The sequence below is a fragment of the Biomphalaria glabrata genome, chromosome 7 (genome assembly GCF_947242115.1).
Source record: "Biomphalaria glabrata chromosome 7, xgBioGlab47.1, whole genome shotgun sequence".
Classification (NCBI taxonomy): Eukaryota; Metazoa; Mollusca; class Gastropoda; family Planorbidae; genus Biomphalaria; species Biomphalaria glabrata.
In genome coordinates this window covers 39,496,436-39,519,465 of record NC_074717.1, presented here as the reverse complement: position 1 = coordinate 39,519,465, position 23,030 = coordinate 39,496,436, and the positions used below count along the sequence as shown (strand labels likewise).

Genomic DNA, 23,030 nt, shown 5'->3' with positions numbered 1-23,030 from the left:
TATCTGTCCTATTGTAATTATGTGTACTACTTGATCTATTATAATTATTCCTACTGTTTGACCTGTTTTGTGTTCCCCTGCATCTCATAGCCATATGTCCTTTTTTCCCACATCTATAACATGTAACATCCCTGTTGTTTGACCTATCTCTCCTATTGCTATATCTAAAATGTTGGCTATCCCTACTTCTATTTCTACTTCTTTCATTGTTTTCCTGTGTATATCCCACTAGATCAATATTCTTTTTATCTTTACATGAAAAAAGGTTGTTGGGATAGGCATTTTTATATGTTCTTATTATCTCAGTAACATCATCCAAAACTTTGGGATTCCTTTCTTTGATAAATGATTGTAATTGCGGGTCACACTTAGCTACAAAATTATCAAGTAATATAAAATTTTTTAATCCCTCAAAGGTACTGTCAATCTTCTCAAATCCCAGCCATTTATTAAAATAGTCTTTTTCCAAATTTATAGTGGTTTGTGGTTCTATCTGATTGGAAGGTGTGTTTTCAAAATATTTTTTTCTGAATGTGCTGGCATTGTGTCCATATGCATTCAGCAATTCCTTTTTTAAAATTTGGTAGCTATTTTGTACAGTATGATTATGGTTTTGACAAATTGTAAGAGCTTGCCCTTGTACAAAGTCTAACAAAATTTGAGACCACTCTTCCTCCCTTATATTGCAATTAACCATTTTAATTTCATATCTCTTTAGGTAGTCTGAAATACAATCTCTAGCCTCCTGAAAGGGTTGTAGTTTTTTCCTCAACCAATGGTTGTTATCACTTGAAATATTAGTGTTGTTTGTGTGATTATTACTATTATTGGTTTCAATGTGATTGTCTGGGGCATTGGTAGTATTAGTATTAGATCTATCATTAGTATTATTGCTATTAACTTTTTGTTTATTTTGTTCAGCTTCAATTCTCAATTTCTCAAGATCATATTGTAATTTCCTATCTGCTTCTTCTTTTATTAATTGTGCATCTAGTTTATTCTTTTCCATTTCTATCTTATCTATTCTATCTCTCTCTATTGTCACCATTTGCTGTACATAGCTAGTTAGGTCCTTTCCTTTAAGTTCTAGCTGTTTAGCCTCAGCAATAATTTGCTGGCGAAAAGTCTCCATATAATCAAAGTTTGGAGCTGTTGCCATTATGCTTATTTTATTTTAAACAATGTCTCAATATAGTTTTGATATGACCTCCCTATTGGCCTAAATATCACAATTTAGTTTTCACAAAAACTTTCTTTCAAATACTTCTTGTAATATATATATATATATTTATATATTTAAATACCTTTGCTCAATGTTATATCAACAAATATTACCTCAGTGGACTTACTCACAGCCACAATACTTGAATACAACTCCAAATTTTATATCACCTTAATTCAGTGGACTTACTTTAGGCCACATAAACAAATATCAATACCTCAATACTTAATTCAATGGACTTACTTCTTGCCAATAAATACCCCTAGGACTATTCTAGTCACTAGTCTAGATTCAATACAACTTCAATACAACTTCAAATAGATAAATCAATATTATACCTCCAACAGTAAATCACAATCCAGTGATACTGACAAAAAATTTTATTCTGACCAATTAGACTGTGTTTAAACACATCTATAAAATAATGTCAACCGATTAATCGGGACAAAAGATCTATATATAAATAATTACTCCTTAGACTCAGTTGTCTTCAGGATAAAATAGATCAAAGGCTCTCATAGGTATAACAATTTAGTTACTACCTGGAAACAATCTAGAATTTATAATCTAGATTAAACGTGGCTTACCTTATCTACTTAAGATAAAATTACTAATATATAATAAGAATAATGTAAAATAAACGTAATAAGACACAAAAAAATAAATCTATTCTAATGAGATGAGACTTTTTAGAGGAAGTATACACTGAAAGAGACAAATAAAGATGACTTCACCTGACTTCTAAAAAAAAATAAAATGTACGTGGATACGAACAAAACAAGACAATCTAAACAATCATCGAGACTTTATTAAATGGAGCAGGTCCACTTTCTAATGTGTCCTATAATGACGCCCTTATCAGGCAACCTGCTCTTAACAAAGATCTACTGTCCCTAATAGACTTAATTTAATAATAATGGAGAGAAAAAATAAACGTATCTTTAGTTAGATCCCCTTTGTTCAGTCCACGGAGCTACAACGGTCAGTTCCACCCAAGTTCCCCACTGTCTTAGTCTTAGGCAAGGCAAGGTGTGCTCCCACAAAGGCTATTCGACAGGCAGTACTGAGTTGAGCCAATCTCTCCTGGTGCTGCCACAGTATGGTACGAATCTCAGATAAAGTCCTCTGGTCAGGTTCCAAGGTTCCGGTTCCACTTGATGATCTGTTGGTGCTGGCTTCTGTCTTCAGGTCAGGAACATAAGTCAATATTGAGACAAGCTGGTGGTGCTGTCTCAAGAGAGGTAAAAAAAATGACTAAGTCCAACTCTCTCTTTTGATGAATATAAATTAGTCAACTTTACAAGTTGATTAGATGGTCACGCAGTGTGGTAGTAGGGTATACCATCACTCGTGTGTAGATTAGATTGTAAGCTCAGCAACACTGCAACAGTCAATTAATAGCTTGAAAAACAAACCTGACAAGGTGACTCAATCCAACGGTCAGCTTGTAGATACTAGATATGTAGACTCAGATGACTTTCCGTACTCACAATAAACAGATAAACCTGACAAAATGAGGTATCTTCACTCTTGAGGTATATATATTTAGATAGAGGTATACTGACGACGGACTGCCCTAGATCAGGGGTCGGCAACCTTTTGAGTCGAAAGAGCCAAAAATTACAATTTACCCAATTTTAAAGTTTTTAAAGAGCCACAATTTTTTCTTGCCAATTGCTGTTATATCCACCATAAAGTATAATTTTGCGACCATTTGTCGTTCTCATATGCAGGGTTATTATTTTTTTTTTTCATTTAGGAATGTATTTATTTCATTCAAGCACAAAGCAAAACGATTCAAGCCATCACATTTAATGTAATGAAGGATGTCGGAATACTGTGTCTCCATCTCGTTAGAGTTCTTTCAACTGAGGATGGTAGAGTGCCTTTGATAAGATGATGTTTACAATCTTGATTATCAAATTTATAACCTCAACTATTTCGGACATAATTGTTTGGACACAAAGCGCTTCTTGGTGAATGTGAAATGTAAGAATTTGGTGGTTTATTTGACTCAAAGAATCGTTGTCGCTCCTTAATTTTTCCTGTCATACTTCTGGCTCCATCAGTTGCTGTTTAAATGATTTTATTTAACTCGGATCTTATTGTCTTCAAGGCATTTTTGCACCACATTCGCTCTATCTTCCCCTCTAGTTTGTCATGAGAGTAGCAATCCTGAAAGATCTTTTGGACCTTGGAAAGACATACACCTGAGAAAATGGGCAACTTATGCCGTGCCTTTTATGTCGCAAGACTAGCAAGTGATAAGGCAGAAGAAAGTGGAATATCTTCCACCTGCAAATATGTTACATTTCAAGATATTTTACCTATTCTATCTTGTACTGTTTTAGCGGATAGTGGCATATCTAAGACTATTTTTTCAAGATTTCTGTTTTTGTTTTTTTTGTTTTTGAAATCACGAAACAGTTCTTCAGGCGCACGTAGGAAGCAGTCTTTGACATACTCACCATCTGAAAATGGTTTGCCTTTTTGTGCAATTTTTATTGGTACCGCAAAGCTTGCCAGATTAGCTTTACTTGTAGATTGCTTCTAACTTTGAGAATATCATTCGCTTCTAACCCACTTACTTGAAACAACAGACTATACGTCACCGCCAAAGCACGTGGTTAAGATGCCGTTTCGTCTTGCGTCGAAAGCAAATTAAAACCTATATAGAAACACCCGACGACGGCGACATTTGAGAGCTTCCGACGACTGAAGATACTTTTGACGCGTGTAATGGGGGGGGGGGTATAAGGCTGAGAGATAGAATCGGTGCCTATTCTTCGTTAAACGATTCAGAACTATTCTGAAAAATGTTTCGATAAAATAAATTATATTTGCGTGTGGAACTAAAGAGCCGCAGCTTCACACCCAAAGAGCCGCATGTGGCTCGCGAGCCGCAGGTTGCCGATCCCGGCCCTAGATCACTTACACGGACGAAATAGTTCTGGATTCAGACACAATAGATATAGTCAATATAGATCTATATATAGATCCAGGTTCAATCTAAAAATATCTAACCTGGCTGACAAAGCTAGACGCTGGTAACGGTTTCGAATTTTCTCTAATAGAAAGTCTAGATCCACTGGAACAAAGATGCCAAAATCCAGCTGCAGTCCAGATAATTAGCACAGACGTAGGGTAGATCTAGTAGAAATAAACGAATGTTAATCCAGTACTTCTCCAGTGTACTTCGCCAAGTGTAGAATTGTAGATAGATATATCCAGAACACGAAGTTAACTAGATTGTAGATCAAAATGACGCCCTGGCCGTCGTGGGTCGCCACATCTGTTGATGGTCTATTTTGTTGATGAGTATATATATGTTAATGGTGCATGCGAGTCCATATGACACAACAACAGAATGAATCAAGAATATACTTAATAACGCAGGCTGGTAACTTCAACAATTTAATAAACAATAAAAAGGGCACAGTCCTCTGTCGTCGCTAGCCTAGCGTCCTCTTCTTAGGCGTCTTGTCCGTTATTCTTCTTGTTCATAATCCTACTCTGTTCTTACTCGTCACATTACTTAGGAAAAACCCGATTCCCATCAACTTCTACGCATCTTGTGTCATTACACAGCTTTCATTTAATAAAAATGTAACAATAGATCGAATTTTAACCAAAAATAGGAAGTTCAAGGTTCAAATACTTAATTTACTTTAATAGTTACTGGAATATAAATATAGATCTGAATCTATCTCGATCTCTTGCATTAAAAAAAGCGATATTTTGCTAGTCGAATGTAAATCTAAAAGGCAGTTCTGAATGTATATCGGCTTTTTGTTGGAAAACTACTATCTACTGTAGATGACTCATCAAGTTAATCTGACCGTGATTCCTATTATGTATAAAATGCAAAGCCAAAGAAGAATTTATTTTCTAACACAACATCTTAATTTTCACTTATTATCCATCCCTACCCAGACTAGGCCCCGCGCAAACCGTTTCGCATAGGGCCCCGCAATCTGTAGGACCGGCCCTGCTTATACCACCACATCTGTCAATTACGATTTACATACAGAGAGAGAGAGAGAGATCTTTGACCCTGCACCCGCGACTGCACCCGCGACTGCAAAGTCTATATAATCTGTAAAATAAATGTGTTCAATACTCCACAATACCAGGCCTATATTCTCCGAGCAACACATGTGTAGTCTGCAGTATTTGAATGTACTGACATACAGGTAACTTGAATTTTTTTTTTTAAACATTTCACTTGGCTACAAAGGCTTCTTGTCAAACAAATCTTAGCTTGTAGAATTCTCAACTAGATTTGGGACTATTTCTATTCGTGTATTATAGTTACGCAAGAGTTTATGAATTGCATGCTCAGTTTTTGGTTGAAGTATGAAACGTCGACTTCTTTATTAGCATTGAATCAAGCAGGCAATGATAACATAACTCTCTTTTTTTTTATTCAGTAAAAGATTACATTGCCAAAAATACACAAAACAAAACCGTAACTAACTCTACCAACTGTTGTTACATTTATATTGACTGTGTTTCTTTATATTAAAAAACACTAACTTGAAACAGTTTCTAGATTCTTTTCATCTTGCTACAAAGTGCCACAACTAATTACAATAATCGCAAATATATTTTAAAAGAATTGTCTCCCTTATTTTCCTAAATTAAAGCTTCAGTTGTTGTTTTTTTTTTAATGTTTATGACGTCTATACAGAATTGAAGATTTTTACATTCTAGCCCAAGCTAGACGACGGTGGGCATTGTTCGAACCCGGGATCATCGAGATGACATCGCATTGCACGCGACCAGGCAGCCATTCACCAACAGTTAAATAAAAAGAAGTACGTCTGTTTGCATAGTACACTATTGGATATTGCAGTTTGGCGGAATAAATCGCTCCACCTGCCTACAAAATTATTGTCTACCAAGCAGTGGTTCTCTTAACTCTTCTATATGGATCTCAGACATGGGTATTATACAGAAAACAACTAAAGACTACTTGAACGATTTCACCAAAGATGCTTGCGCTCCATACGTTGGCAAGACCGCACTACAAACAGCGATGTCCTTATGAACGCAGGTATGGACAGTATAAAGGGACCTCTTATTAGGCTCTTATGGCTCGTATGGGGGACGAACGTATGCTGAAAGGTGGTCGACGTAACAGAGGTGCCCCAAGGAAACGTTTTAAAGACCAGCTAAGGCTCAAACTTGATTTAACTGACATAGAAGAGAGCATTTGGTTGCAGGCGGCTTCAGAACGAGACAGCACATTTGAGACCAAAAGAAAATCCGCTGCCGAGAACATCCGTAGACGGAGAAAAGAAAATATAAATCGATCACCGGTGGACAGTGGTTTTGCCTGAGAAGGTGGCAAAATATGTAGGTCACAGCTGGGGCTGCGTAACCACTGGAAATACTGCATTCCTCAATAATCTTTGGATTGGAAGACAAGCCTTATTGCAGTTTAGACATAAAATAAAAATAATGGGAACATCGAGACTCTATATATATATAATTCTCTTCATGGCTCAAGAGTTTGGACACCAAGTAATGGAAAGATCACTCTTTTATTTCTGCAGGTCGGACGGACTAGAGTTACCCAAAAAAAATTTTAGAGGCGAAAAAAAAAGAGGGGGGGGGGAGAACAAGTAGTATTCCCCCACCACTAAATAGCAGGGCCGGACTTAACTTTTGTGACCAAGAAGTCATGGAAAGAGAACAAGTAATTTACTCTGTATTCACCCATCACTAAATAGCAGGGCCGGATATGGATAGTTGTAGTGGCACCACAGCCGATGGGTGGTTCTAGCATGTTTCAGTACATCCTTCCATTCAGATCGCCCTTGAGCTTTTCGTCTCCATGTCAGAAGGGTCTGAACCCGAGACGGCCAAACGACAGGCAGCCATATTCATGGAAAGTTTCATCAAGATGTTGATATCTCTGAGGAATAGGCATGCATGTTACTTTATGTTTTAGGTATTAGGTTTACCATTTTAAATTAGGTCTCCCTTAGTCTGTCTTTTGCCTTAGTTAGGACCTCTTTCAATGGCAGGCCCGTCCATTCTTTTATGGTGTCCTTCCATCGCTTTCTCTGTCTGCCTCTTCTTCTTTTTCCTGGTACTGTTCCCAGAAGGAAAGTCTTGGCAGACCTTGTAATATGGCCATAGCTTTTAAGCTTGCTTTTTTTTAACGATAGTTAGCAGGTCATCTTCACTGCAGTAACCCTGTCTCTAATCTCTTGGTTTGTGGTGTGGTCTTTAAATGTAATACCTAGGATCCTTCTGTAGCATCGCAATACCATTGCAAGGATTCTCCTCTCTAGCTCTGCAGTTAGATTAGATTACTGATGTTAATTATATGTGTGTGTTTGTAAGTCTTGTGTTATATGTGTATATATGTCATACATGCATTACCAGCCACTCAGCGCCTGATTATTTATAGAAATAATTACATTATAAAATGTCTGTTGTATATCATATGAGATCGACTTTTCCATTTTCTGAAGTATCATAAGGGTTATTATGTGAACAATGCGGAGAGAGCACTGCAATATTTAAATGTCTTTTTTTAAATCCCACTTAACATAACACAGCTTATAGTTTGGTTAAACCTTTAACCTTTCAGATAATTCAAAATACACTTATGGTAGTGTTTCTCATCTTTTTATCACTAGCCCTTAGAGCAGACATTTGATTTCCGAGAAGCCCTTCGATGCAGAATGTACTCGTAAAGCTTCTGTGGGTTATTTCATATCTATAGCGTTGTCTAACATTACAGTCATGACCACTGGCTGCCTCATCGTGTGAAAAAAAAAAAAACAACAGTGGTATGCGCTCTGGACTGCGGTCGCGATGATTCCGGGTATGAATCCTATCCGCCGCTGACCTCCGCTGTCCTGCAGGAGGTTTGGACAAAGTTGCAATAATCTTCAACTTGAAAAAAAATTTCCGAAACATGAAAAGAAACAAATAAAACGAAAAAGTTTATCCCATAATCAAAACAAGTTTGAGAATCACTGACTACAGGCATTGCTTCTTAATATGTGAAGTTGACTGAACAGTCTGTTTCCAATGAATACCTCAGCTCTCCTTTGTGAGAGTTCAATAAAGAGTTAGGCACAAGGGTCTTGAAACTCTTGACCATCTCTTGACTATATAGAAAAGGATTTCTCCAAGGATTGAAGGATCGACCCATCACCAACCACTGACCTATGCAGTATGTACCCGTGTACTAGCTGTTATTTTCTTTAAGAGTTTTTTTTTTCAGTTATCTAGCAGCCGCTGACAATAATAACACTAGACTGACTTTTAGATTTAAATTAAATTTTAAAAACTACTCTAATCTCATATTTCTATTGATAAAGTTCTAAATAAATTTAGTCTATCTTGCGGTTTCTCTAAGAGGTTTTGGTGAGATGCGCATGTCAGATATTACTATTAATTTATTTGAAGTGCAATCTAGACGCTAAGGTTTTCTTATCTCGTCGTGTTAACGCCTCCATTGACTGGATACCCCCATGGATAGGTCTTTGCCGAGAAGCATTGTGTAAACAAGTAACAAAACCACGTGCCGTCTTATAAAACGAGTTGCTAAACAACTAATGTCGGGGCGGTCTACCTAAATGTTAAAATATATAGTAATACTCAAACGCTTAGTACTGCAACCTGTAAGCATGTGTAGGCTAAATTGTTTTGAGCTTGTTTGATCCAGTGACATTAGACCGCTTGTCAGTCCGTGTGATAAGTGACGTGTGCTAGGCGAGTTGAACACATTAGCGGCCCAAGTCGTGTTACCTTTAGGACTCTGGTAAGGGACACTTATTTCTTTCAACGTACGAATAGTTTTTTACATGTATAATTGTTCTTTATAAAATGTGTTTCAATGCGCACTTTCAACTGCGTATTGAGTATTCGAATTTTCGACAACAAGGATCTGTCCATGGGAGTATCCAGCCGATGGATGCGTGAATAGTACGAATAGTTGTTCTTTACAAAATATGCTTCTGTGCGCACTTTCAACTATTGTAGAAACAAGATAGTAAAAGGAGTTGTATGCGGTCACTATTGGTCGGGCGTTTTATGTAGGCTACATATGTTACGTCGAAAGCACGAAGTCGGCTAATTCACGAACTGGACGTCCATTTCGAGAACTAGCCATTTTCACTTCAGACTCTTACACACACGCATACATACATACATATATATATTAAGTATGTATTATAATAATAATAATCGTTATGTCCGTAAGGAAAAAGGAAATTTGTCTTACAACTTGCAATTTGTGCATTACACCAAACAAAACATTATAACTGTAAGAAAACAAAATGTACATTCACACCACACTCATAATTTACATGTGAAAAGTTTATATCAGATTGATATATATATATATATATATATATATATATATATATATATTATATATTGTTATAAACCTGATAGTGGCACATATGGGGGTAGTGGTATGTGTGTAGTCAGCCGACGCAAATCACCACAGGCCAGCGCTAGACGAGCGGTCAACCGTGACGAGTTACGACGGTCAGCCGAGACAACATGACGGTTCGGGAAGCATCGGCGACGTGAACAGAGCTCAGGAGCGTCACGAGGGATGTAGTCATGTGACCACCCAGAATGGTCGAGCGACGTTCTGTCCGGTTCTAGAAAGCCAGTAGGGACCCTATATAAAGAGCGGAGGTGTCGCAGTCAAGAGGGTTCACGACAGAAGGTCCACTACAGCCCGGTTCAGTACAGTCCGGTCGACTACAGCACAGTTCAGCGGTGTGGTTCTGTACGGAGCATTACGACGGTTCAGTGCGGAGTACTGTCAAGTACAGTCAAGAGGAACGGCTTCTTGATCTTGGTCTGTGATCGAGTCCGACACAACGAGCCTAGTGTGTGAAGTCAGTCCTGAACTGTTGAACCCAGTGCAAGCCCGGAACGAGACGTAGAGACCAGTGCAAGACTTGATACGTCGGTACGGTGTTAACGAAGAACTATTTGTACAGTCCGTGTTACGTGTTGCCAATTGTACAGTATTGGCTGTTATTTATTAGACATTAAACCTTTACGTTTTTTTGAAGCCCTGAGTTGTCAAGTTCTTTAAGCTGGTGGTGTATGGTGCAGTTTGCAGAGAGCCTGGATAGTGAGATTCGTTACAACATATATATATATATATATATATATATATATATATATATATATATATATATATATATATATATATAATATATATATATATATATATATATATATATATATAATATATATATATATATATATATATATATAATATATATATATATATATATATATATATATATATATATATATAATATATATATATATATATATATATATATAATATATATATATATATATATATATATATATATAATATATATATATATATATATATATATAATATATATATATATATATATATATATATATATATATATGAGCGTTATGGTGTCACTTGATACTGCCATAGCAATGTAGTCCTAAGTCCTAGGTTACAACTTTTGACTATCTCTTATTTAAAGAGAAGATAAACTATGCTTCAATGTTTGTGATAATCTTATCTGTTTGTGTCATTGATTTGATAATGTTCATCGGCCGTGTTATGTTTTAGTCACACAAGAGAATGGAATGGGTTGCCTGAATCAGCCAGAAAAATCAACGGCTTGCCAGAGTCACTGATTAACATACATGACATGATTGACACATAAAATCTTCCTATTTGAAGTAACGTCTGTAATCTATAAGAAAATAAGACTACAATAACTACTTTGTAAGCTGCTAGAGATTTTCATAATTTTTTATTCTCAGTTGATTATCAGTCAAATTTCCTTTTTGAAGCCACTAACTTTGTACTAATATCTCTCTTAGGGCCATTATTTCTCTGTAGATCAGTATCTCTCTTTGAACCAATATTTCTCTTTTGCTCATTATCTCTCTTTGTGGCCATTATCTCTCTGGGCCATTATCTCTCTTTTAATCAGTATCTCTCTTTGGGCCATTATTTCTTTTTTTTTTGTCATCATCATCTCTTTGGGCCATTATTTCTCTTTTGATCAGTATCTCTCTTTGGGCCATTATTTCTTTTTTTTATCAGTATCTCTCTTTGGGCCATTATTTCTCTTTTGGTTATAATTTCTCTATGAGTCACTCGTTTAAGCTAGAGATTTAAGGCAAATCCTTTTCCAGAAAGTTATAAGGAAAATGTTCCGTGTTAGAATGGCAATGGGACAGACAGAAGGTTCTCATTTTTTGAGATTATCATGTTGAACTGGATATATATACTTTTGTCCTACGGCTGTGTAGTGCAATATTCTGTCATTGTAAATGTCTGGTAATTTTGTAAATTAAATTGGTAAAGATATGTTTGCATATATTGACAGGTTTGAGGTTGGGATCAACGTATGAAAGAGAACTCGATGGAAATGATTTTGCTCGCAGTGTTGATCTGTGTTGCTGCTGCCACCTTAGTCAAGTTGTTCTTCAAGAGTGACAGGGTCGTAGTCAACGTCTACAGACTACCAGGTTAGCGTTACAGCAGCTTTACTATAATATGGGTGCACGATGTGAGTACTAAAGGGCGCCAAGGCGGCTTTTTTTTTTCTTTTGCTTTCAAGAACAAAAATCTTGTGTATTCCCATTGTCTTTATAAAGACGTATTTGAGTATTAATCAAGTATTTTTGTAAAAACAGTATCAATGTTTAAACAGGAAAAATATAAATAAAACTTTAAACAGAACTAAACTTATGGAAAGGAAAGAACTGCACATTACATTTACAGCCATATATATAGCAATATATATATTGTTATAACCCTGGTGGTGACACAGATGGTCGTAACTGTGTGTGTTTTTAGCCTACCCAAATCACAGTCCAGCGCAGGACGAGCGGTCAACCGTGAATAGTGACAGTGCACGCCAGTTCGGCAGGGATCAATGTCGTAAATATTACGCACGCAAGTCACGGCGAAAGTGATCAACTGGAGTGGTCAAGAAAGTTCGAGTAGGCCAGTAGAGACACTATATAAGAGCGAGTGTGTCAGAATGACGACACTTCATGTTACCTCGCAATGTGACCAGTACGAAGCGAGAACCAGCACGGTGTGTGGAGTCAGTGCGGAGCAGAGACTAGGTTTTTGTAATGTATTTGCAATTGAACTGTTACTGATACTTTGGAGCCCTGAGTTGTGAGGTTTTTAAAGTTCGTTGTGTCGTGTGGTGCAGTTTGAAGAGAGCCTGCATTGTTGGAGAGACGTATATATATATATATATATATATATATATCAATGCTGCAAGATTTGTTTCCCCTTTTCTTTATCAAACAAAAATAATTAATTACCACTAATTATTTAATTAATTGGTTATTTTTTTTTACTAATGCTTTGTACGGGACAACAAATAATTGGGAACATTTTCAACTTGAAGAGGGAGAAATAATGAGTACACAATTTGTACCAGACAGACAGACTACGGAGTGAGTTGACATAAGCTCTGTAAAAACTAAATAGGCCTAATTATAAGAATGAAGTCTTCTCATCCACTTGGTTGGCTACATTGCATATTGTTTTCGCTAGAGACATGTGCAACAAAATCTGAAGATCAAAATGTAGAAAAACACTGGCGCCTAAGGTTGCTGCGTTACCTAGATAGTCTTGTGGGAGGGGGGAGGGGCGAACGTAATTTTATGCGTGTGTGTGTGTGTGTGTGACTAGTAATAAAAAATGAATTAGTGTCCATATCTATGTGAGTAGGCATTAGAATGTCCATATCTTTGTGAGTAGGAATTAGAATGTCAATAGTGTGTGAGATTGAATTGAATTGAAACTGCTGCCTCGCGTGGTCTTTTAACCTCAAAAAAAACACACAAAAAAGGAGGTCATACTCCAGAATTCTCCAAAGGAAGCTAAAGGATAGCCGGTTCCATAATTTGTCAACCACTCCACGTATTTGGTAAATAAAGAGTTTCAAGTTGCGTCTCAATAAAGCCAACAGCGTTTTTGGTCGCCTCCAGTTGACAGGATGGCGAAATAGGTCACTTCGCCTACCAATACAAATATGTATAAAGCAGTGGTTCTCACCATATTTTTGTATGACTCTGAAACCTGAGTGCTCTATAGTTACTTGGTTACTCTAGTCAAATGTGAATATTTGTTAGTTATGAATTTCACTGCTCTATTTTGTGTCTGTTCCAGTTTCTTAATGTTTTCTTGTTGCATTGGTTAGCTGTAGGAAAGCTTTCACAAAGGCCGCGTACACAAATATGAGGCCAAATAAAAGCCCTTGACAAAAACAGGCGCATACGAAAACATGCGCAAAACTCGACAGATATGTCTGCATCAGATGCGACAAATAATGCAGGTCGCAACTGGGCTTGCGTAGTCATGCGAAACACTGCACTCATCTTTAATCTTCACAATCGAAGACAATCATTATTAAATTTTTTTTAAAGTGTCATTTTAACCGATGCATCAGACTGCAATTTTGATATTTCCGAAGCTGATAAAATGTTTATTTTTCCATTTCCTCTTTTCTCAGGAAGATGGTATTGGTTGAAAAGAATACTATTTTATGTTTTGTTTAAAATGCGTTCAACTAAAAGAACAGAAAACAAACATACGAATGGTACAGGTCAACAAGGATATGGACGTGGCTTTTCTGATGAAGATATGGAAAAGCCTCAGCTATTAAAAGATGATAAATTTGTAAGTCGAATTGTGTTTTCTTAAGAGAGTCATGGGAGACCCAGGATGGCTGCCTGGTCGTGTAGTATGCCCTGGACTGTCGTTTGGTCTTCTCGATGGTCCGGGTTCATGGGTTCATACCATGACCGCTGCCATCCCCCGTCGTCCCGTGGAAGGTTTAAACTTGGAAGTAGATTATCTTCAACTCTGAAGGAAGATCTGAAACAAGAAAAACACAGCAAAAATTACTGTTTTAAAAAAGAAAGATATTTTGTGTTTTCATATGATACGAGTCCACATTACTCTAATGGGTTTCTGACATACTTTGGGGAAGTAAGCGGATGGTCGTTGTGCTAACCACATGACACTTTTGGTAACCTTTTGTCACAGAAACAAATGAGCTTTAAATCATCTGCCCCCAAAGATTGCAAGGTCTGAAAAGGTTACTTTTATGATAATCCCTTGATTGACTTAATAATTTTAGACCATTTATTCAGAAATTAAGATTACTATGTAGCGCAAACTTCCTACATGGTGATAGGAGATGGCAAGATGCATAGTAATAGCAGTCCAGAGCATGAGAGCACATTCCACACGATCAGCCAGCCATACACTTGGTAAATGTGTCTTAACTTTTCATGTTCAAATAGAAATTCTTTGTCATTAAAACTAAGCTTCAGACATCTTATCTTATCTTATGAAGATACAGACGTTACTTCAAAAAGATTATTACGTCCTACGAGTGTTCTTAAGTCAATCTAGTCATACATGTTAATTAATGACTTAAATATATACTACCAAGTCATTGGTTTTCCTGGCTAACTTGTGAACTCCTGACATGGCTTTGACATGGACACATAAACTTACGTCTTTCAACAATGCAAAGAACCGCTAGGGATTAATTAAGAACATATAGGCCTATATATATATAAATATATATAAATTTAATAAAAGCAATAAGAATAAACTATAACCTGTTAACAACGCCATCAAATGTTGAACAATTAAATATACAACAATCTATGAAACTGCCTTTTACAGTAGGGCCTACTTCTACTATTAGTATCAATACTCAGGCCTAGTATGAATTTCTGCTATCTTTATCTAGATCCTTCTTGTAAAGTAGAGATCCCAATATTTGGAGCGGTCAAAAGCCAGTACTACTTTGCTATGTGCCCTATTCCCTATTCTCCCACAGTCGAAGCATATCACTCCACTTCTCTGGACAGATGACTGATTTAGTCTATACTCATTTTGTTCTTTCTGTATAGACCTGTAGGTCTATCTCTGTTTAGTGGTAGACCACGTTGTTGTTCTGTTTCTTTCTTTGTAACTCGTGTCGTTGTGGAGATTGTTAAAATTCGATTTCTTGACCGTCTTCATCCTTTTGTAATATTTCGCCCGGATGTGACGCAACATAAGTCTTACACAGCTCCATGACGGTCTCCACATTTCTCAATTTTCTTTCTTGTAGTAAAAAGTTGTAGAAAAGCAAACAGGTTTTTCCCAGCTGTTGATATAATTTTATCAACGATGACAAACTGTTTCAGATTTTCAAATGATTCTTCATTTTTTTTCTCAAAAAGAGAACAAACTCAACATATAGGGCTATAACAGAGAAGTTCATTGAGTGACTGCAGTCACTAGACACAGTAATGTTCGTCTTGAGCTATTTTATGTTCCCTAGTCAACGAGTAGTGCTGAAAGTGTCTGCCAGAGTTTTTCTACTGTTCACTTCTGACCATTATGGACAGAAGTCGCCCACGTCGCTACAACTTGGTGTAGTTATAATGGAGCAAGTAGAGTTGTCTTCTATGAGACATTTTTATTAATTTTATAATAGGCCTACATTACGGTAACTTTACAATTGTTATAAATGAATCTAGAATTCTATCTAAATCAAACACAATAATTGTTCATTCTAAAATAAAAATATAGTTAAAAAAAACGCGTTTCTTTTACAGGCAATAGATACTTGCTATTTTGGTGCTACCAACAAAGATGGAGTCAAGCTAGTTTGTCGTATAGCTCGCAGACGAGATCGTATTGCAGAAGTCTGGCTTTTTCTAGAGCTTCCCAGATTTGGATGTCTGCAACTTCCAAGGCATCCAGATACTGACGTTTACTTTACTGATGGTAAAACCTTTCGGGCAGCTGGCCTCTCCTTTGAAATTATTGAGCCAATGAAGAAGTGGAAGTTGACATACAGTGGAAAATTGAGGTTTTTATTGGAATTCAAGATATGTTAATATATCGGTTATATATCCTGTTTGTTCTCTTTCTTATTACTTTCAGCGTTTTAAAAGATCTATGTGAATTTCAAGTTTTTAAAATAAACTATTTTAGAAAAAATTAGGGCCATGTTAACCCAATTATCAATATAATAAAGCTCCATTTTCCATTCCCATCTTTGAATATCAGAACCAAAATATTATAAAAAATTATTATTTCAAACAACACAGAGAGTTATGCAATATGCTTTATCCATCTATAAATAGAGACACACTCAGCAATCTCCTCTGGCTCAATTTTATTAGTTCTGACCAAAATGAATAAAAAAAAATAATAATAAATAGCCATTTAAATTATAAATTGTTCTTTGAATGTATATTTTTAATCCCAGTTATGTTGTTGTAGTGTTGTAGGTTGAATTACCTCTCTGAGATTCCTATCACTCTTTTATGTTGTACTTAATGTGTATGCATGTTTTCTTCTTATGCAGGAAGGGACTATGCAATGAGATCACAGATAAACCTGAGGAGTTCCTGGAAACTAGTTTTTCTTTAACGTAAGTTTGTATGATTGTTGTATGATTGTATGTATGCCCTTCCTTCCTTCTTGAAATAGTATCATTATTCATTTCAATTAAAGAAATGTTAATACTGAAAAATGAATCTGAAACTTCAGATTAAGTTTGTAAGTTAAGTAGTTAAGTTTCAGATTAGGTTTGTTAATTATTTAATTGCTATGAGACTATTCTGGCACTAATATGTTTATCATAGTGATGGACTTTACAGTTTTTTGTTTTTTTTTTAATAACATTTCTGCTCATTATTACATGACTTCACTGTTCTTACTTTCCTGCTAATAAAGTGTTAAAGCTGTTACCAAAAGCTTGGTTCTATTTTAACACTGTTTTTTCAAAGCCTCTTTAAAAAATTTTAAATGTCTTATATAGTAGTTTCCTTACAAAGACATTGAAATAATTCTATAAGGACAGTGAACTTGTCATATAAGTTATATGTCTCTAAGGACAGTGAAGTTCCCCTGCCATGTAAAAAAGTAAAGTTTCAAGTTGTTTTATAATTTTCTTTGCATAAAAAAAAATTACTCTCCATCTGTTTTGTAATAGGTGGAATGCTTTTTCTCAGCCTTTCAACACAGATACTGATATGGCAGTGTCACTACTTGGAGACAGTGTAGCTCGGGAGACTTGGAACAAAGATTTCCTTGAAAGACTAAAACTGTAAGAATAATAAGAAATAGTAACATAGACCTTATAATTTAAAACAAGAAAAAATTTCTGAGCTAGCCAGGGAGTCATACTTTTTTTTTTACCCACAGCAATCATCAGACTCACTATGACCAATGGGGTGAGTTAAGAGGAAGAATTAATATTGAAGGACAAGAAAGACAACTTACTTTACAAAGTGTTCGAGACCACAGCTTTGGTACATTCATTTTTTAAAATTGTGGCAACATTAATTAAGTTTATATACAGAAGTCGCCAATTCAGTCAATTCATCTTCCGAACTTTTCTTCAGTTTTGTAAGGCTGCATAAAATGTAATCAACTTAATATGTCTTGTTTAAAATGATCTGAATAGCTTAAATATAAATTAAATTTCTTGTGATTTTTGTCATACAAATTATTCTAACAAAATTTTAAAAAATGCAGACATGTTAATGAATTGTTTTCTTTTTTGTAGGACTTCGTGACTGGCGCTGTTTCCACAGATATATCATTCATTATATTTATTTAGATGTAAGTAAAGGATGAAATGTTGGCCACTGTTATGTTGCAACCTTGCTTACATTTTTATTATGTAATTACCCAATTAATTTCTATACATTTCAGACAGGAATGTCAATACAGGTTGGCATTTTCTCACAGCCAAACCTGATGTCACAGTAAGTAATTTATGTCTCTGCAGAATGGTATTTTCTAGCAACCAAACTTATTTTTCAGTAGAAAGCTTTTTTTTTTATTAGTCATAGTTCATACTATAACAAACTCTACGTCAGTTCATTATTTTGAAACTTCATTTCCACCACAACACCAGAAATTAATCTCAATAATGTTTTTTATCAAAATCTACATACAAAAAGGCAGTTCTACTATAGAAATTACTATAATAAAAATGTTTTGTATTTAGATTTACTATTGAATATACTATTATCAACAATAGAAATAATGAACATCCATCCTTCTCAGTGGCAATTAAGCCCAGGGAGTGCCCTGACCTACTTCAATACATTTTTTATCTTCAAGAAACAATGAACATCTGCCCTAAATATAGACCTGGGAGTTAACTGAATAATAGAGAGTAAAAATAAAGAATGAATGAAGGCTGTTTCTGTTTCCTGTGTTATTTGGTATAAATAAAGTTTTTTTAAATGCAGTTTTTAAAAAAAACTTCATTTATATTGTCCTCCCTTTTCTTTGCAGTGTTAAAATTGGCTATGTTTCCTATGCAACTGGTGACATTGTGTCTGTGACAGATATTATGTTAAACATTTGGGAAGTTGGAGAAGACACAAAGGAGCCACCTAAGACATGGACCTTTGGCTTTAAAGCAGGTAAGACTTTGCATCTTGGTATTTCTGTCAGTTATCACAAAAGTATATTCCTCTTGGGTATATACTACCTGCACTAAGATGTGTAATGACTTCAGCCAATCTTTTTTTTCCTTCAGTGCAATACTTCTTTAGTTGACCTTTATGACATACATATTAGTTGACCTTTATGACATACATATTCTAAAGAGCTTTTGAAGAAATCTTTGAAACTTGGAAGTGTAGTTATAAGTTCTAAAATATATACTAGTTCTAATAAAACAAAACAATTAATCTTACATGTAAAATTAACTTCCACTTTGTCACATATGTCATATGCATGGGTGTGTAATCTTCTGGAAATTATTTTAAAATATTTGTATCAAGTTTATTTTTTTAAGTTTTTATCTCCAGTTTGTATATCATAACTACTAAATTATTGAAAAATATTTGCTTGCAATAACAACCAGGATTTATAACTTTTTACAGATGGACAAACTTTTAATGTGAGGGCGACAAGGGACACAACTTGTGTTTGGTACTTACAGAATGACAGGGGAGGTAAAGTCTTTGAAGCATTTACAACATTTGAAGTCAATTCTTTTAAAGGAAGGGGAATCAGTGAATATTTTTACAGGTAATACATTTTGAAGTTATAATATTAGCAAACTTAAATGAACTGTGACTTAAGTCTTTAAACATATTTTAACATTCATTACACATGCCCAGAATTGGCCTCTTTAATCACACAAGAAGTTGCAAAGGGAGAAATACGTCTCATGAGACTTAAAATGCCACAGACAGACATTCATGTGGAAAGAAAAAGAAAAAAGCTATCCTATTCAATTATTTTGCATAGCTGTAGACCTGGTAATTTTTCTAATTGATTAACCAGAGATTGCCATTCCCATCAAAGATGGAATAAGCTTACAAACAAACATTTTTCTGCTTAATCAAGTTTTATGGAAATGTTTTGTCATAGTCATACAAAAGGGCTAAATTGTGTTCAAAAGTTATTCAAAATTTAAGAATAAAATGATGAAATATTTCTTTCATGCATGGATTTCTGATTATACTAATAAAAGTCTTTGTTGCTGCAATTCTAGTTCATATGTCATTGTTTTTACTTCCCTTAGAAATCCAGAAGGTCCATGCATAGAAAACATTCCTTTAGTATATGATCTTATTGAGGAACCTTCTTCTGAAGTGATCAAGACCAATTCACATCTGCTAGCTCTACCATTTACTTCTTTAGCTTGTCAGTCTCCTGCTTTGGTTGGTGGCAAAGGGGCACAACTAGCACAACTTACAAGCATTGAATCCAAGGTATTTGTAACAAAACTAGTTCAGTGCTTCTCAAAGTAAGAAATAGGCAATTAGTTCACATAGATGTTTTACAAATAGATCGTATTTCAAGCTTGTTATATTGATCACCAGGTTTTTTGAAGGGACTCTCCCAGTTCTGGCTCAGAGAACAGAATGTACATTAATAAACTTGAAAAATATTTTTACTTCCAATATCAAAACTTCTTGGAAAAAATATTGTTTTTTATTCAAAAAAGAGTTATACTGTAATCTAAAAATGAATTAAATATTGCATTCAGATAATGAATAGATTTGTGGAAAATTTGGTCCAATAACAATTTTAAAAAAATTGCTTTTCAAAAATGAAGTAAAATTATTCAGCTTAAGCAATACATAGAAAATACATAGAAAAGAAAGGAAACAAGAGTGTAGAGAGAAGGGAGATTCAGGAAATGCAACAACTATTGTGAAATTAACTTATAAAATAAACAAATAGTACCAACTTCCATTTTAAAGATATGACAAACCTAATGTTTAACAGTTCTTTACTGTGATAAAAATACTGGGCATGGTCAATTAATATATTTTAGTTTTAAAAGTAATATACATTATATTGTTAGTTGTTTTATAAAATTTTATCCTATGGAATATATATTTGATTGAATAGATTCTGTTTTAAAAATACATAGTTTAAAAGCTGCTTTTTTTTAAATATTACTATATTTCATTGAAATCCATCAAAGATTTTTAGAGATTACAAATATTAATTCTTCAAGAAACTTAGTTGTCTACATTATGTTAAATCTTTGTCTTTGGAATTATTTCCAATTATTATTATTGAGGTTTTCTCTACATCTATTTTTATCATGTAAATTGAACATGTATAAATTAATATGTTTTAATTAAAGTTGTATAACTTTTTTTATTGGAATAAAAAAATATTACATGTGGTATAGAAATAAATAAAAAAGCATGCATTATTCATTGATCTAAATATATTTGTTTAAAGGAAAGGGTGAAAAAAAAACAGCACCTTGAACACTTTCTTCAATGTAAAAAAAAACAAAACATGTTGAACAAAAATAAATAGAATGGGCTGTTATTCTTTAAATTTAGAACTAATGAAAACATTTAGAGAAAAAAAAATAAGGTAATGAATGTGTGTTGATTTTACTCATAAAAACCTACATAAATTTTAATGTTTGCTATTCTGACACTGATTTATTAAAACATGTTTTTTCTAGGTCAGTGCCAAAGTTTCACCAGGTTTTTGTCTAACACTGAAGTGCTTTGATCTCCATGTGAAGGTTAGTTCAAATACATAAATAAACATTATTTTCAACAAATAGGCAACTTTTATAAAATAAATTTGTTTTACATATTGTAGTGCTGGAGTAAGTATAAGAAAAAGTAAAGTAGCTATTATGCATGAAAAACTAAACCATAATCTTCAAATAAAAAAAAACAAATAAAATACTATGACACATTCAGTATCCCATATGGACTGCAATTTCTGCACAAATACTCCTTTTTTTCCCTAGTGCTATTAGAGCATGGGTTGCCTGAGTCAGCCAGGAAAACCAGTGACTTGGCAGAGATTAATTCATTGATTAACATGCATGTCAAGAGAAGTACAACAATTAAAAGAAATATACAAAATAAACGTAACTATTTAAACATTGTGTTTATACATGGCACTTATCAAATTGACTTCTTTAATTGAACTTTTACTTTTGATATTTAAACATTGAAACAGAATTTTTTAAATAACCAAAAGTTTTTTTTAGATTCGAACGTAATGTCCCTAAGTATTGTTATAACCCTATTGGCGTCGAAAAAGGGTTAACTATAGGCTCAGCTGACACACATGTGAATAACTCAGGTCAGCGGGGCCATGGACAAGGGACAGTACTACGATTACACGATTACACGCAAATATGACCAATGTTATGGTCATGTGATCAAAAGCCTGCGTGTACGAGTGACACTGTGTAGGAAAGCGGCAGTTCAAGACCGGAGAGCGTCGAGACCGGGACTGTTAGTCGGCTATGAAGTTGGTCCTGGTCAAGTCCTCATGTGTTGATGTACAAGTCCAGAAAGAGAGACAGTAGAGTTTTGTACGGTGATGTACAGAGTGACATTTTAGTTGTTGTGTTTGATGCCAATTGTCTAGTATTGGCTGTTATCTACTTAATCACTCATTATTAAAGTACCAGATTATTGTTGAGCTCTTGTTGTCAAGTTCTTGATGTGTTGATGTGTTGTGTTGTGTTTAGCAGTGTTTACAGAAGGCCGGAGTAGGGAGAGAGAGGATCGTAACACTGGTGTCTTGAAGTGGGATTTCCTATGGCTTCTGTAAAACTGCTAGATGAACTGAATCTGAAAGAACTGAAACAAGAGCTGAAATGGCGAGGACTGAAGTACTACGAAAGGAACAACGAAACTCTTAAAGAACGTCTCCGGCAAGCCCTGGTGGATGAAGAGGAAGATCCGAACACGTACCTCTTTGAACTCGAACCTGATGTGGTAGAGCTCTTGATCACATTTCAAAAACAGATGTTGGCTGGCTTTCAGAATGTGATCAATGGTGACTCGCAGAAAGAAACAGGTGAAGAAACAAGAGAAGAGACCGAGACCAATAGTTCAACCAACGCTTTTGCTACAGACGTCCATGACGTGAGTGCCTCCATTAGCCAGATAGAACAAGACAACGTCGTGTCTTACCTCAAGCCTGTAGCTGAGGACATTAAAGACATCTGTCAATCTGTCAGTGCTGATGAGAGGAATTCGAATCCTGATGGCTGCACCCAGATGTTTGGCAAGAACTTTGTGTGTCGAGCTTTGCAGGGAGAACGCCAACTCCAAGGAACCCATTGGCAAGGTCTGCACCCAACAGACGTTTGTCCTGCTGACGAGACCATAGTGAGAAGCCCTGATGATGGTCAAGTAAGTGAACTGGAGCCTGATGCTGAAGATGAGGGTCCTTCGCAAGTGGAGTGCTGCCAACTTGCTCCACTAGTTTGCCCTCCGGACAATCCTGAAGATGATGTTA

The 23,030-nt window shown here is 35.2% G+C and overlaps 1 protein-coding gene across 4 annotated transcripts in view; it reads left to right on the top strand.

The window, feature by feature from the left end:
• Positions 1 to 5,276: 5,276 nt before the first annotated feature.
• LOC106061351 (putative phosphoenolpyruvate synthase) overlaps positions 5,277 to 23,030 on the top strand; it is a 40,893-nt gene continuing 23,139 nt past the window's right edge. The window contains exons 1-13 of one of the 4 annotated variants that reach the window (XM_056036794.1): positions 5,277 to 5,415; positions 11,602 to 11,743; positions 13,753 to 13,919; positions 15,863 to 16,119; positions 16,621 to 16,686; positions 17,251 to 17,364; positions 17,463 to 17,569; positions 17,827 to 17,882; positions 17,976 to 18,028; positions 18,567 to 18,697; positions 19,163 to 19,310; positions 19,810 to 19,999; positions 21,223 to 21,285. In XM_056036794.1, coding sequence (XP_055892769.1) covers positions 11,623 to 11,743; positions 13,753 to 13,919; positions 15,863 to 16,119; positions 16,621 to 16,686; positions 17,251 to 17,364; positions 17,463 to 17,569; positions 17,827 to 17,882; positions 17,976 to 18,028; positions 18,567 to 18,697; positions 19,163 to 19,310; positions 19,810 to 19,999; positions 21,223 to 21,285 — 1,473 coding nt within the window. In that variant the 5' untranslated portion in view covers positions 5,277 to 5,415; positions 11,602 to 11,622. Of the gene's footprint in view, positions 5,416 to 8,288; positions 8,418 to 8,717; positions 9,009 to 11,601; positions 11,744 to 13,752; positions 13,920 to 15,421; positions 15,754 to 15,862; positions 16,120 to 16,620; positions 16,687 to 17,250; positions 17,365 to 17,462; positions 17,570 to 17,826; positions 17,883 to 17,975; positions 18,029 to 18,566; positions 18,698 to 19,162; positions 19,311 to 19,809; positions 20,000 to 21,222; positions 21,286 to 23,030 lie in introns of those variants that run through there. The other 3 variants (XM_056036795.1, XM_056036793.1, XM_056036796.1) reach the window with 3 other exon arrangements.